Source organism: Aspergillus heteromorphus (assembly GCF_003184545.1).
Source record: "Aspergillus heteromorphus CBS 117.55 chromosome Unknown BO70scaffold_20, whole genome shotgun sequence".
NCBI classification, from domain to species: domain Eukaryota; kingdom Fungi; phylum Ascomycota; class Eurotiomycetes; order Eurotiales; family Aspergillaceae; genus Aspergillus; species Aspergillus heteromorphus.
Genome location: NW_020290425.1, coordinates 424,536 through 440,250, shown reverse-complemented (window position 1 = coordinate 440,250; position 15,715 = coordinate 424,536). Strand labels below are relative to the sequence as shown.

General features: G+C 30.7%; 3 protein-coding genes and 2 non-coding genes across 5 annotated transcripts; all 5 read left to right on the top strand.

Moving 5' to 3' along the window:
- The first annotated feature begins 35 nt into the window (after window positions 1-35).
- On the top strand, window positions 36-1,889 carry BO70DRAFT_363876 (proteasome regulatory particle base subunit RPT5). Its single transcript, XM_025543673.1, has 3 exons — window positions 36-473; window positions 577-992; window positions 1,050-1,889. Exons 1-3 carry the CDS (start codon window positions 157-159, stop codon window positions 1,706-1,708), a joined length of 1,392 nt encoding a protein of 463 aa, XP_025397653.1. The 5' UTR covers window positions 36-156; the 3' UTR covers window positions 1,709-1,889.
- Window positions 1,890-11,495: 9,606 nt separating this feature from the next.
- On the top strand, window positions 11,496-12,392 carry BO70DRAFT_318513 (3CxxC-type zinc finger protein). Its single transcript, XM_025540418.1, has 2 exons — window positions 11,496-12,062; window positions 12,110-12,392. Exons 1-2 carry the CDS (start codon window positions 11,569-11,571, stop codon window positions 12,120-12,122), a joined length of 507 nt encoding a protein of 168 aa, XP_025397652.1. The 5' UTR covers window positions 11,496-11,568; the 3' UTR covers window positions 12,123-12,392.
- A 1,314-nt stretch (window positions 12,393-13,706) lies between these two features.
- Window positions 13,707-13,821, top strand: BO70DRAFT_t218. Its single transcript has one exon. It is a non-coding gene; the product is annotated as a tRNA-Phe (tRNA).
- Window positions 13,822-13,858: 37 nt separating this feature from the next.
- Window positions 13,859-14,406, top strand: BO70DRAFT_93817 (uncharacterized protein). The gene has a single exon (XM_025548857.1). It carries the CDS (start codon window positions 13,915-13,917, stop codon window positions 14,188-14,190), a length of 276 nt encoding a protein of 91 aa, XP_025397651.1. The 5' UTR covers window positions 13,859-13,914; the 3' UTR covers window positions 14,191-14,406.
- Window positions 14,248-14,359, top strand: BO70DRAFT_t219. Its single transcript has one exon. It is a non-coding gene; the product is annotated as a tRNA-Phe (tRNA).
- Window positions 14,407-15,715: the final 1,309 nt, after the last annotated feature.

The following is a 15,715-nucleotide window of genomic DNA, read 5'->3' as shown; positions in this document are numbered from 1 at the left end:
GCCGGAGCTCAGAGCATCACGACTCCAACACAGCTCTCTCAAATACCCCAACCTTTTCTCCCCCGACCCTACCCCCCCATTCTCCCATTCCGAACCCATCCCATCCGCATTTCATCTTCGTCTCCTACTCCTTCGCCACCCCACTCACTTGCAACCATGTCCACTTTGGAGGATCTCGACGACCTTGAGCGCGAGGAGAGAGACCAGAAGGGCCAGGCTGATGGCAACGGCGACGGCCGGAAGCCTGGAGGTGAAGGAGATGCTGAGATGAAAGATGCAGATGTCAAGAAGGATGAGGAGGGTCTTTTGGACGAAGAGATCCTTGGCTCGAGCACAGCGGATATCGTCAAGCGAAGGCGGATGCTGGAGAACGAGCTGCGGATCATGAAAAGCGAATACCAGCGGTTGACCCACGAGCAGAACACAATGAGGGAGAAAGTCAAGGACAACCAAGAGAAGATCGAAAACAACCGGTAAGTCGTCCTGATGGTGGTCCGGGGGGCGGCGGGCGGCGGCTCTACGCGGTGGCGATGACGGCATTATCCCGACTCATGTTCTGACCGTCGATCTCTATAGGCAATTACCCTACCTCGTCGGAAACGTTGTCGAGCTGTTGGATCTGGATGTTGAGGCTGAAGCCGCTGAAGAGGGGGCGAACATTGACCTTGACGCTACTCGGGTGGGCAAGTCGGCTGTCATCAAGACGTCGACCCGTCAGACCATCTACCTCCCGCTTATTGGTCTGGTAGATCATGAGAAGCTCAAGCCTGGTGACCTGATCGGTGTCAACAAGGACTCATACCTTGTTTTGGATACGCTACCCGCCGAGTACGACAACCGTGTGAAGGCTATGGAGGTCGATGAGAAGCCCACGGAGAAGTACACCGACATTGGTGGTCTGGACAAGCAGATCGAGGAGATTGTCGAGGCTATCGTGTGGCCTATGAAGGAGGCTGAGAGATTCAAGAAGCTTGGCATTAAAGCCCCGAAAGGTATGTAGATGGGCGCATCTTTTCGTGACATGAGCTTTCTGACCTGGTTTTCACTAGGTGCTTTGATGTATGGCCCCCCCGGTACGGGTAAGACCCTTCTTGCCAGAGCCTGTGCAGCCGAGACGAACGCCACATTCCTCAAGCTTGCCGGTCCGCAGCTGGTGCAGATGTTCATCGGTGACGGTGCGAAGCTCGTTCGCGACTGCTTCGCCCTCGCCAAGGAGAAGGCCCCCTCCATCATCTTCATCGACGAGTTGGATGCGGTCGGTACGAAGCGTTTCGACTCCGAGAAGTCCGGTGACCGTGAAGTGCAACGAACCATGCTGGAACTCCTCAACCAGCTGGACGGATTTGCGTCCGACGATCGGATCAAGGTCCTCGCGGCCACGAATCGTGTCGACGTCCTCGATCCCGCCCTGCTCCGTTCCGGTCGTCTGGACCGCAAGATCGAGTTCCCGCTACCCAACGAGGAGGCGAGAGCCAACATCCTGCAGATCCACTCCCGCAAGATGGCCGTGGACGACGGCGTCAACTGGGCCGAACTGGCTCGCAGCACCGACGAGTTTGGCGGTGCGCAGCTGAAGGCCGTCTGCGTGGAGGCCGGTATGATCGCCCTCCGGAAGGCCATGAACAAGGTCGGGCACGAAAACTACGTCGATGCCATCGCAGAAGTACAGGCCAAGAAGAAGGACACCAACATGGGTATCTATGTCTAGTCTAGTTACCGTCACGATTATCCATTCCATGATGTTTTCCCCCGTTTTGTATCTCTTTGTCCTCGTGCCATGTATCTATGTGCGCCGAGGCTCTCCCTTCCCTCTCCCTGGGTTCATGCCCGTCCTCTTCTGCTAGGATCGATGGCACATAGATCAACCGTAATGATATGTTTGATAGGACTGGCCTGCATATCTATATGCATAATAGACTTGTAATCAGCCAACGCAATGTTTTACCTCTCGTGTTGCTCCGCCACCACCTCAAGAGAGTTTCTACCAACGGCTCGTATGCCGAGAGTCTTTACTTGGGTTGTTTAATCAAGTTGATCATCATCAAGTCTCACGCATCACAGGGTCTATTTCAGTCCTTGGCCCTGTGCACGTACCCGCCCTCTTGAATCCTGAGCCAAAATATTAAGTAAATAGATCACTGCAACTGCACTAAAGTTCAGTATGAGCGGAACGGAATCGGAATAACACCGGCAATGCCGTGCCACGTGACCTCACAGGCTTGTTCGGCCTGGAATCGAAGGCAGCATGTCAAAATCATGTGACTGTAGCAGTAAGATAGAGCCCGATAAAAGTACTATTTAGGAAGGCGGGGGAAGATGTCTGATGTACTATGAACCATTACTGTACTACTAGTGAACTGGATTGCTGCTAGGCTTGTAGAGTGGGCAATAGCCAGGTCAGATCAGGTTATCAGTAATTCTTATATCTGACTGTCAGATTAACAGTCGGATTAAGAGAATTCTGAATTCTTATATCTGATCGCGATGTTATGGGGTTCTTGTACAAACCCTTCAAATCCCAAAGGCTTGACAATATCTGCGCGAATACTTTGTTTAGTATACTATAATTAAATAAATAATTTATATAAAAAAAATAAAAAAAAAAATTGAAATATTTTTTATTTTTTATTTCTTTTATTAATTTTTTTATATTAATAATTAATTATTAGATTAGCTTAATTTAATTATTTCTTTAATATTAAAATTTAAAAATTAATTATTATTAAGAGATAATCTTCAAGAATTAAGAATTATTTAATACATAAAAATAATAAATTCTCTTAATTTAATAATTTATAATAATTAAAATATTATTTAAAAATTTATACAAGCAGTATATATTTTATAAATAAATTTAAATAATTAATAAATATATTTTAATTAATAATAATAAAGATATTAGATAATAAAAACTTAGCTATAAATTTAATTAAAGAATTTATAAATTATAATAATATATTATATTATTATTTATTAGTTATATTAATTATATTATTTTTTATTTAATATCTAATTATATAATTTTAAGTCTACTTTTTAAATTCTAAATTTTTTTTTAAAAAAGATTTTAAAGTATATTCTTTTTTTTATAAAAAGCTTTATATAAAGTTTTTTATTAATAAAAATATTTTATAAATAAAATAAAAAAAGTTTATTATATTTATAATTATTTTTATAAAAAAATTTAAGAACTTTTCTTAAGAAGTAAGAACTTTTCTTAAGAAGACTTTATTGAACTTTCACTTTCTCATACAAATTGGGTGCAAAAGTGAGGTGAAAGTGAGAGAAAGATAAGAGAAGTAAAAAATAAGAAAAATTAAAGATTAGATAATTAAGTAAGAATTTTTTTCTAATCTCTTAGAAAGACTTTACTAAACTTTTACTTTCTTATATAAATTAAATATAAAAGTAAGATAAAAGTGAGATAAAGATAAAAAAAGATAAGAAAAAGATAAAAGAAGTAATAAAAAAAATTAAAGATTAGATAAATAAGAAAAAGACTAAAAACTGATTTAACTTAATTAAAACTTGTTAAAAAATTAATTAAAAATTAAAAGATTTTTTTATTTATATTTATAGTCAATTAGCTATTAAAAGTATATAAAAATATATAAAATTATATAAAAATTATATAAAAATTATATAAATAGAACAGGGCCGAGAATAATAGAATGTAAGGATAGTAATCCTTATAACCCTCGCGATATAATATATCGCGAGGAATGCCTATGCTGCGGAGGCAGTCCCTCGCGAAGTAATCACGCTAGTATAACACGTGACTCACAGAATCCTCGCGGATATACCATCCGCGAGAGAAGCTAGATAGAAGACTAGCGACAACACTTTAAGCAATACAGACGCTACCTTGACTTCGCGATAGATATACTTTCTTCACACTACCTCAACACGCACCCTTATATAGAATTAGTAATTAAATAAAAATTAGAATAATTAATAAAAATAAGATCTCTTGCTTCGCTGCGGGATAGGCGGAACTTAGAATTATCAGTCTGCTAACTGATAATCTAAGACAGTTAACTGGCCTGAGGCCGCAAACTGATGAGTCTTAGACAGCGAACTGGCGAGCCTTAGGCAGCCAACTGGCGAGCCTTAGGCAGCCAACTGGCGAGCCTTAGGCAGCCAACTGGCGAGCCTTAGGCAGCGAACTGGCCAGTCTGTTTATATTATTAATATACTCCCACAGTTTTGATGAGATAAAATATCAGAAAAAACTGGAGTAAATAAATTGCTAAAAATAGAAAATAATAATAATAGAATTCAATAAATTATTATATTCAACTGTTTAATAAATTGAGTATATTTCTGATTAAGAAACTGCTTAGTCAGACCATCTGCTTGTATTTTATTGATAAATATTTATTAAATATTAATTATTTTATTCAGGGCTTCTTATCTTAGCTAATAATTAATAATATTAATATATTTCAGACTAGTTTAAAAGAGAAAATTCTTATTAGTAAGAATTTTGATTATTTGATAATTATTATATAATATAGAGAAGTGTTGATTAGAGCTAAATCTTATTTATTTAAAAAATCTTCTTTATTAAAGAAGTTGCTTGGCTGCAGTAGTTAGAATTAATAATTTAGCTTTAGTAATTAAAAGAATTATATAACACTGTTTCTTACTTAGCTAATTAATAGAATTATTAAATAAATAAATAATATATCTTATTAAGCTAGCGCGATCTTGATTATCAGCAAAACTAGTATTACTAATTATATAAAATAAAATAGAGCTAGGGCTAAATTTAATAATCAAGTTTTTTATTTTTTTTAAATAGAAGATTAAATAATCTATAATTCTAAGATATTTAGAACTTGAATTAATCAGATATTCTGAAATTAACTAGTATAATTTAATAATATTAGATCTAGTCTAAATTATAAAATATAGGACTGATTCTACTTTCTGCTGAAATTTATAAATTTAATTAATAATAATCTAATAAAATAGATTCTTTACTAATTTCTTACTTAGAAGTAAGAATTTAGAGCTTTTTCTTTGCTTTAAATTAAACTTATTAATAATCTTATTAATATAGTTTAATTATTAAATCTATAACTTTCTATTTAGGCGATTATATAAGATTTAAATATTAAGAAATAAATTAATCTCTTTAAGATCTTTGAATTTAAATAATATTATTAATTCTTACTTAAATTTATTAAATTTTTGATAATTTAATTTATAAAATATATAAATTATATTATCCACAAAAATTATTAAAATTATAAATTTATTAATAAAAATATATTAATCTTTCTGAATAGGCTTAAGCCCTAGGACTATTAGTCTTTATTTTAGAATATTTTATTAAAGAAATAATAAATATCTTAATTTATATAGAGCTTTCTATAATAAAAAAACTGTTTATTTATTTTCTAATCCAGAAATTAGATTTATATAGATTTTCTTCTTAATAAAATTATTAAGAAAGACGGTGATTATATCCAGTTGATTAATTTTCAGATTAAATATAATAATTAGAATTAAAAAAATCCGCATAAATCTGGCCGCAAGAATGCTAGTATATATTTTTAATTAATTAAATATTTTTAAATTATCTCTAATATAAATTCGGGCTTTGAAATTAATCAGATAATTAGTTTTATTAAATTTATATAAAAATATCTATTTTAATAATAATACTTTAGCTTTATTAATTTTATAAATTAAATATATATTTTAAGTATTTAGAGCTTTTAATTAATTAATTTTAGTTTTGACAGCCTGAGTAAATTGGCTTGAAAATATATAATTTTTTATTTCTTATTAATTAATAAGTAAAGATAGAAGTAATAAGAAATTAATATAAAGAATTTCACTCTTATTAATATAATTAATTATTATTTAAATAATTTAGAGAGTAAGTCTAGCTCTTTTAGAATTAAAATTAGATAATTCTAAGCAGATCTGTTTCAGATCTTTAATTAATTTAATATCTAAGAACTCAGTTTCATCAATCAGCTTATTAATATTTAAATTATTAATAAAAATCTAAGACAATAAAGAAGATAGATCAGATAATAAAAACAGTAAATCTTTTATAATTATATTATTATCTTATCTAACTAAGATATCTAACTAATTACTTAAGACTATTAACTAGCTTGATTCAGCAGTTAATTAATCTAAGATTATTAACTAATCTTATTTTAATTAATTATCTAGTAAAGATTCAGATATTTATTTTAATATTTCTGAATTAAAAAGATTTTTATCTATATCAGATTCTTTAGATTTTTTAGAAATAGAGATATTTGATTATTCTAACTAAATAGAATTAACTAATTTAGTTATTTCTTATTTTATTAATAGATTTTCTAATTTAGTATATTGTTTATAATTAAAATTTTTATTAAAAATAATATCACAAGCCGAAATTATTCTTTTAAGAATAGATACTTAGATCTGCTAAATATTAATTATCTGATAATTAATTAGATAACTAATTAGAGCTTTAAGTCCTAATTTATCTTTTTTAAATAAGTTACTAATTCAGATATAAATATATAATTTATACTTTCTTAAACAGAAAATATCTGATTTCTCAGATAACTGTGAAAGACTTTTTTAAATAATTTTATATAATATTTTCTAATTTAGTTATTTGTTTAATATTCTATTTAGAATAAAAATAGCCGAATCTATTATTTTAGATTATAAAAATATAAGAAGCTCTAAATTAATTAATAAACTTCTTATTTTAAAAGTAATTAGAACTCTGGATTTTTCTGTATATAAATTTTGCTTTAGCTGATAAATTAATAAATAACTAATTAATAGATCTTTAATACTAGTCCAGATTAGAAAAATACTAAGATTCCAGTTCTAATCAGAATAAAATCTCTTAAATATTATCTTAAACTAATTAATAATTAATTAAATTATATTAATAATTAATTCTGAAATATCTGATTTAAAAGTTAAAACTTGCCCTAGATAAAATTTTAAATAGAAATAATAAAAATAATTAATATATCTCTGTTTATTAATTTTATTTATTATATAAATTAAATTCTAATAAATTAATTTAAATATCTAATTTTTTTTTTAAATTTTTATCTTAAAATTTGTCTTTCTAATTAGCTAATTTTATATATAAAATATTTTTTATTTTGACTTAGCTTATCTGAGCTAGTCTGTTTTAATAAATTAATAATATTAATTCTCTAAATTAAATTACTTAGATAATTTAGGGCTTTCTTATTAGAATATTCTAATTTTTTATACTATTCTTTGACTATTCCAGATATTATATATTAATATTCTGAGAGTTTAATTAGCTTAAGACCGCGAACTAACAAGTTTAAGATAATTAACTGACTTGTCTTGACAGTTAACTAACTTAATTTAATAGTAGTAATTATAACAGAACTAGATTTTTATTTTTATTAAATATAATATATTTTTTTAATTTTTTTAATTTAATATAATAAAGTTTTATCTGCTTATTTAAGAAATCTATTTTTTCTATTTAGAAATAGTTTTTTTTTGTCAGCTTTTACAGCTGAGAGAATATTTATATAAAATTAAGAAATATAGACTATTTCTTTAAGTTTAAAATATAAATCTTTTTTATTTAAATAAGTAGAATAAAAAATAACTGTTCTATAGTCTTAAATAACTAAAATAATATTTTTTACTCTTATTAATCTATTTTTATTTATAATAGAAGTATAATTAATAAAGAAATTTAAAAAATTACAGATATAGCTATCTGAAGTAGTATTAAAAGCTTATTAAAATAAATAGAATATTAATAATTATTCTAAATAAATAATTTATTAATTTATTATTAAGAAGATCTTTTCTGTCTTAACAGTTACTTTATTATTCTTATTAAATAAAGATAATATTTAATAAGTCTGACAGTATTATTTAAAGAAATATCTTAGTTTAGAACTATTTCTAAAAATATCTCTAAAATAATTTAAGATTTCGGCCTCAGGCTTCTATTCAGAATCTCTTAGTTTTTTATTAATATAAAAATAATTATTAAAATTATAAAATCTATTATTCTTATCTAATTTATATAGACAGAACTAATTCTTAAATCTTTATTTTTTTATTAATATTTTACTGTTTTGAGAAGTTTGTTTTAACTTAGTTATTAAAACAGTTGTTGAAACAGTTGATTTAGAATTATCTAAAAGATCTTAAAAGAAGATATGGCTGATTCTGCCACTGCCACTGCCACTGCTAACTAGCTTGATAGATTGCCTAATTTGAGAATTTAGACGAATCTAATCACATACTTTTTATATTATCTCAAGAAACTCAGATAGTTCTTTCTGATTATTCTTATTATTAATTAATTTTGATTATTAAATTATTATAAAATTGTCTATTATTTTCTGAACTGATTTAAGAAAGTCATAGATTATTTAAATAAGACTAGTAATCTTACTTAATTTTAGCTCTACTACTTCTAAATAAACAAGCTCTTATTAAGTTATATAATTCTTAATAGAACTCTTTGTTCCTAAGAATCGCAGTTTATAATATTTATTAATAACTTTTTTTATATAAAACTAATTAATAAGAGCAATTCTCTTCTTTAAAACTTATAAAATTTAATAGAATCTTTCTAAATTAAATATAATATACTGATTTTGCTTGCTTAATATAGAATTTATTAATAAACTTAAAAAGGCTAGTTCAGAGATGATTTTTTTTTATTTTTTAAATTAATAATTAAATTAATTTATAATTTTTTGATATAGAAGGCGGTCTAATTCACTAAGATTTATTATTAAAGTAATATAATAATTAATATCTAAAATAGATATAGCAACTGGCTTAATAGAATAATTAGATTTCTCAGATAAATCTGGATTTATATATTTTTAGATATTCTTATTAATAGCAAATAATCAAATTTAATTAATCCAAAGAAACTAATTAGATTAATTATTAAGAATAATAGAAACTTTCTTAAATTACTGATTTTAAGATATAATAAAGAAATAGTTAAAAAAATTTAAGAATTTAAATAAATCTTACTTTTTACTTAAAAATTCTATAATTTTTTATATAAATTTTAAGTCAGAGATAAAATAAAAATAAAAAAAATAAAAGAATATAAAAAGTCTTAGAGATATTAATAAAGAATTAATATAAGAATATAATCAGGTTTATAACTAAGAACTTTTCTTAAGAAATAAGAACTTTTCTTAAAAAGACTTTATTAAATTTTTACTTTCTTATATAAATTAGATACAAAAGTGAGATAAAAGTAAGAGAAAGATAAGAGAAGTAAAAAATAAGAAAAATTAAAGATTAAATAATTAAATAAAAACTTTTTTTTAATCTCTTAGAAAAACTTTACTAAACTCTTACTTTCTTATATAAATTAAATATAAAAGTAAGATAAAAGTAAGATAAAGATAAAAGAAAGATAAGAAAAAATAAAAAAATAATAAAAAGAATTAAAGATTAGATAAATAAAAAAAAGACTAAAAGCTGATTTAACTTAATTAAAACTTATTAAAAAATTAATTAAAAATTAAGAGATCTTTTTGTTTATATTTATAGCTAATTAACTATCAAAAATATATAAAAATATATAAAATTATATAAAAATTATATAAAAATTATATAAATAGAACAGAGCCGAGAATAATAGAATCAGTGATTAAATAGAGACTAGAATAATTAATAAAAATAAGATCTTTTGCTTCGCTGTGGGGTAGACAGAATTTAGAATTATCAGTCTGTTAACTGATGGCCTAAGGCAGCCAACTGGCCTGAGACCGCAAACTGATGAGCCTTAGGCAGCGAACTGGCGAGCCTTAGGCAGCCAACTGGCGAGCCTTAGGCAGCGAACTGGCCAGTCTGCCCATATTGTTGACAAAATTAAATAATATATATTTTTCTGGATTATATTTAAATAAAAAATAAATAAAATTATATAATAAGATAATCTATTATAAGTTATAACTAATAAATTAATTGTTTAAAAATTTAAATATAAAAAGAAAGACTCTTATTATCTTATATAAATTATAATAATAAAATAAAAAAAAAGTCTAGAAAGAGTTTTTAAAAAATTTAATAAACTTTTTCTTATTATTAATAATATTAATTAAATAAATAATTAAAAGAAAGCTAAGCTTAATATTATTATTTATTAAATAATTATTAAAAATATAATTAAAATAAAAAAACTAATTTATATAAAAATATTATAATTAATCTTAAAATATACTAAAATAAAATTTTTATTATTAAAATTATTTTTTATCTATAATTAAGAAAAGTAATTTAAATAAAATAAATTAAAAAATTATTTCAACTAAGATTATAACTCTTTATTTAAAAAAATTTAAAAAAAAATCTTTTTTAGAAGAATACTATCTTATAATAAATTTTAAAAAAAAATTTAAAATAAAAATAAGAAGAACTCTGTTTTAAATATAAAAGAAATAAATATTTTATATAAAATTATAAAAATAAATAAAATAAAATAGCTATAATAAAGTCTATTAAAATCTTGAATAATAAAAAATTAAAAAAAATTAATTCTATATAAAATTATATATTAAAGAATATTAATAATAAAAGAATATTATTAAATTAAAAATATTTTAAAAACATATATCTAAATAATTCTTTTTTCATAATATAAGTATTACTAAATTATAATATTATAATATAAATATTAATAAACAGCAGCTGTCTAAATCATATAGCCACTCTAATTTAGACTTATAATTAATAAAATAAAATTTTCAAAATATAAAAAGTTTTAAAAAAATTATTTATATATAATTTAATATATAAAAAGAGAATATTAATAAAAAATAAAAATAGTATTATTTTTTAAAATTATAAAACATAATATTAATAATATAAATATTTAAGAATTTCTATCTAATTATTATTAATACATTCTTTTAAAGAACTTGTTAGAATATATATATTATATCTCTTAGCTAAAGATAGAATAATTATATTCTACTCTTAGTAAGCCAGAGATAGAACAATATTCTATCTGTAAACCTAGCTGCATCATATCAGAACTGAACAGCAGCTGATCTGGCACTATATCTGTCTCCTTCAAACCAGTATGTCTCAGCTTTTCCGCCAGACTACCCATCTTGGATGATGACTTGAATCTTTTTGCTAGCATTACTGACAGACCAAACAGACCACTTGACTAAAAAGGTGTCCAGACACCTAAGTAGGCGTGATACTGAATGATACTAGGTTTGACAATTACTCTGTGAAAGATACTGAAAGATACTGAAAGATAAATGTTGCAGTCTACTCAGTTTTGATTCTGTGCAACATGACGCTATACGGGCGGGGTATTGGCGCTGAGTATGTCTATGGCGCGCCTTACACCGCATGAGACACGTCTGCCAATCCAATCAATTTGTGCTTTGGCAGTGGCGTGTTGTCCTCGGGAATTACATCTGCTGCATTCAAGCGGGGTAGGCTTTCTCCCAGAAACGGTTTATAAACCCAGCGAAGGTCATGTTCCGAATTCTTAACGCAAGCTTTTGACATACAAAACTCCACTATAGCACCCAAATCAATATGCCACGAAAGGGAGGCAAAGCCGCGAAGCTATGGTCGCTCCACCCAAACCTTCATGATGACGTGACACGGTTGTTGGACGAGGAAGGGCTTCAGTTAGAATTCTTTGACGTCGATGATGAAGATACCAACATTGAGGAACGGGACACGAACATTATGGGTCGGTTCATATGTCAAAATCGCGGATGTTATTCCAGCGGGTGGTCGAGCAAAAAAATTGCGATTACAATTCGCATGTACTCCCAAGAGCGATATAATGCGCGAGTGTATCATCAGCGATGCAGAAATTGCCGAGCCGTGGGTCGACTGATCCTAGATTCTGAGTGCTATGCGGAAAGAGTGACATACTGGCTCAAAAAATGGAACGGACTTAAGGTACAGCGACCAGATTATTCTGGCCAGAGCAGAGGTCCGCATGATAGTAAGCTGTGTGAAGGGTGTAGAGTTGGCCATTGCCCCAACTCGAATGAAGATTTAGCGTCGGTGCTGGCTAGGTAAGTCTCGTGCCAGAACCCTCTTATGCAGTGGCCAATTGTTCTAGTTTATCTATTTGAGCGCTGCGCAACCGATTCGTCATTGGTACGCAGGCTACCCTCGATCAAAATACCTGGGCCACTTCTCCAGTCAGAGTAGGCACAGCTTCGAGACGGAGACTCTAGGGTCGAAACTTCGACTACTTTGATTGGCAGCTTCACATTATTCCTTGGGTCTTGGTCTTCTGATGTGCGGCCCTGAGCTGGAAACCGGGCTGAAAATGGGTCTCTCTCTTCTTCTGAGTTATCTCCTGATTATGTATGGTCTAGTGAAATACAGCAAACGCGTTCATTTACCAATGTTTTCAGTTCACGCTGAGTATTTTGACTTAGCATTTATTCATAGGTGTAGGAACATAGGCTGGTGGGCCTAGAGACACACTGGACCTTGTCTACTGTTGCTTTTTTGCTGTAATGTGCGATTGATTAGCATCTCACCACTGTCTTTCTGAAGGTCATCTGGTAAGACTTCGATTCACATGTCAATGACATGCAGCATGGCCCACACCAAAATTGAATCTATGGATTCACTGACCTCCCACTGAAGAAGGCAACAGCCAGGTCAAGAAAGCAAATCTCTCTTACCTTCAGAATTTGGCCGGGATCATTGAAGCTTTAATTTCCCATGTTAACAGTCACATGTTTCACCCTATCATTGAGTCCTAAGAGAAAAGCTGAAATATAAAATTATTATTATAAATTTTAAATAGCTATTTATGTAAATAGAAAGTATAAAAAGAATAATAAATAAAATAAAAAAGCTTTTATCATAAAATTAAAACTCTAATATAAAGCTTAATTTAAGATATTAATTAATATTTAAGATTTTATCTATTATATACTAAACTAGTACTAGCTTAATATATATATATATATATATATATAAATTCTATATAAATAAATAAAATAGCTTTCTAGCTATTCTTTTTGTTTAGAGACATGTTTTAATTAGTATAATCTATCTGTCCTGTAACACAAAAGGCCCAGGAGTAGAGTGACTAATAATTAAAATATAGATTAAAAATCAATCTCTTAAAAAGTATATTTAGATCTAAATAAATTATAAAATATAAGTTTTAAAATTAAATTTAGAAAGATATTTAATATTTATTTATAAATTATATTTTAAATATTATTTAATATAGTTAGTCTATATTTAATATATAATTAATTAATTCTAGACTTATTTTATATAATAATTTTTAATTATTAAATATTTTATAATAATATTTATATATTATATAATTTAGGAATTAATTATATAATTATCCAGTTTATATTATACTTATTATTTAAATAATTATTATATATTTATTTTATTTCTTATAAAATACTTTAACTATTATCTAAATTTCTTAACTGTTATCATTAACCTACCCTGGCCGTTAGCCACCCTACCCAGGAGTTGTCCGGTTTTCTGGGCATTGGAAACATTGGGGGATATCTCTTTCTATTATTCACTTGTAATTTTATATCTTACGGGGATTGAGATACGGTGGCCTGCAGTGATGGTTTGGTTTCTTGGGGGGGGGGTTCGGAAGATGCATGTCAGGAAGCGCACACGTGGCTTATTTTGTACAACTAGCGGATTAATTTTCAACAAATGGGGCAATGGCGCATCTGGGAGCGCGTCAGACTGAAGTAAAACTTTGGCCTTAGGTTCATCCTTCGGGATGTCCTGTTAATCTGAAGGTGGCCGGTTCAAGCCCGGCTTGCCCCAATCTTCTTTTTTGGTCTTTTTTTTTTCCCGGGCCCTATTTTTTTCGATGGCAATGCACCGAGGTGGGTAGGTAATAATTAAATTACTACTTAAATGATTGTCCTTTCTTTGTCTTTTCTTCCTGCCGACGCAAGCCAGCCTGGCTGGCATTGTTCCAAGCATGTCAACCAGTTCCATATCTACATACAAGAGACCACCCACCCTGCAACCATAGACCTGAAACCTAAATATCATGACGCTTTATATTTCATGTCACAGACAAACACAATACCTACATACATACATACATACCATCCAACACCTGCACCTTCACTCCTTCACCACAGACCCCAACCCCACCAACGAACACCAGTAAGACCGATATTCTAAGCAAGAAATACATACTCATCTGATAACCCCCACCCAGCCCTGCCGAACATCAACCGCGGGGCAATGGCGCATCTGGGAGCGCGTCAGACTGAAGTCAAAACTTCGGCCATATCGTCCTTCGGGATGACTGTTAATCTGAAGGTGGCCGGTTCAAGCCCGGCTTGCCCCATTCTGCTTTTTTTTTTCTTTTACCCCCCTCGCTCTTTCTTTCTTGACCCGATCGATCGATTGTGTAAGACTTTTGGCCGCATTGAGGGATGGCTGATGCGGCGGGGACGGAAATTCGCTCTGGTGGTGGGTCCGTGCCTTGCTGACTTGGGGTTAGCGTGCTTTAACTCTTGTCATCTGGTTAGTGCTGGGTTACTTGCGGAGTACTTACTTATCCAAATCATGCTGAGAGGGTCAGGTTAATAAATAACACTGGTTATATATGAGATGAGGGTTTAGAATCCGTGTCGGAGTTATATATACGTGATGATGTACCATAGTAGGATATCTGTTGTCTTGGGCGCCCATGCTACTGCTACCATCTACGTCGCCGACGTAAATACACATCTTTTATTGCCCTTACCGGGAACCTCGCTGTGCTGCCGCTACACCCCATCCGTAAAAGACGGGAAGCCTCCTACATGGAAAGATTGATAGCCCTTCCAATACATAGTTCCTCCCGGTAACATCTTCAAGCAGAAGAGCTTTCTTGACAGTATCTTAGGCTACTTTACCCATAACATTCGAGTTTTGTGGCGTGTCGCAGGACCCTTCCCTGTCAATATCGCACTGCCCGGCTGACTTGGATGGATGCAATGCTGTGAATACATCAAGATAGGTAGAGGGAAAGCTTCTCTTGCCAGCCCTGCAATACACATGCTGCGTATGTACTAGTAGGGAAATTGTTTCTATGACACCATACATCGGCTGATCATTACTAGCCATGATGGCTAATATCCATGGCTCAGTATATATATATATATATATAGTATACCCTCGCAGTCTAAAACCCAGAGATCCCTTTCAGTAGTTATCCCCAAGCATCGGGTCTGCAGTATATAAAGAACATCTGAGCCAATCTTGACATACTATCCCTTTTTTTTTTTTTTTTTTTTTTTTAATTTATATCCCTCTATACCCACAACCCACGCCGGCCACAAGCCCCCCCAACCCAAATGTCAAAACCCCATCAGCCCAGCAATACCACGCACCCATCCCCGACAACCCAACAAAAGTAAACATTACAGTTACACCAAACACGTCCCCCCTCCCCAGCCCCTCCCTCCATCCCCAAATCCAAGACACACAGGTTGAATTAAGCCTATCCGCCAGCATGTCTCACCCAGGCCCCGCCCTGCATTCTGCAAGGATCAAGTAACCCCCCACATTGTCATCCCAGAGCACGGACAGCCGCCACTGTAAGTGTAGCCGGGCAGCATGCATGGCATGAATGGCATGCAGCCATGGCACGCATGAGACCGAGACACCCGTGGAGATCTGGCTATTTGATGAGTGGGGATATTGGCGGGGATGGATA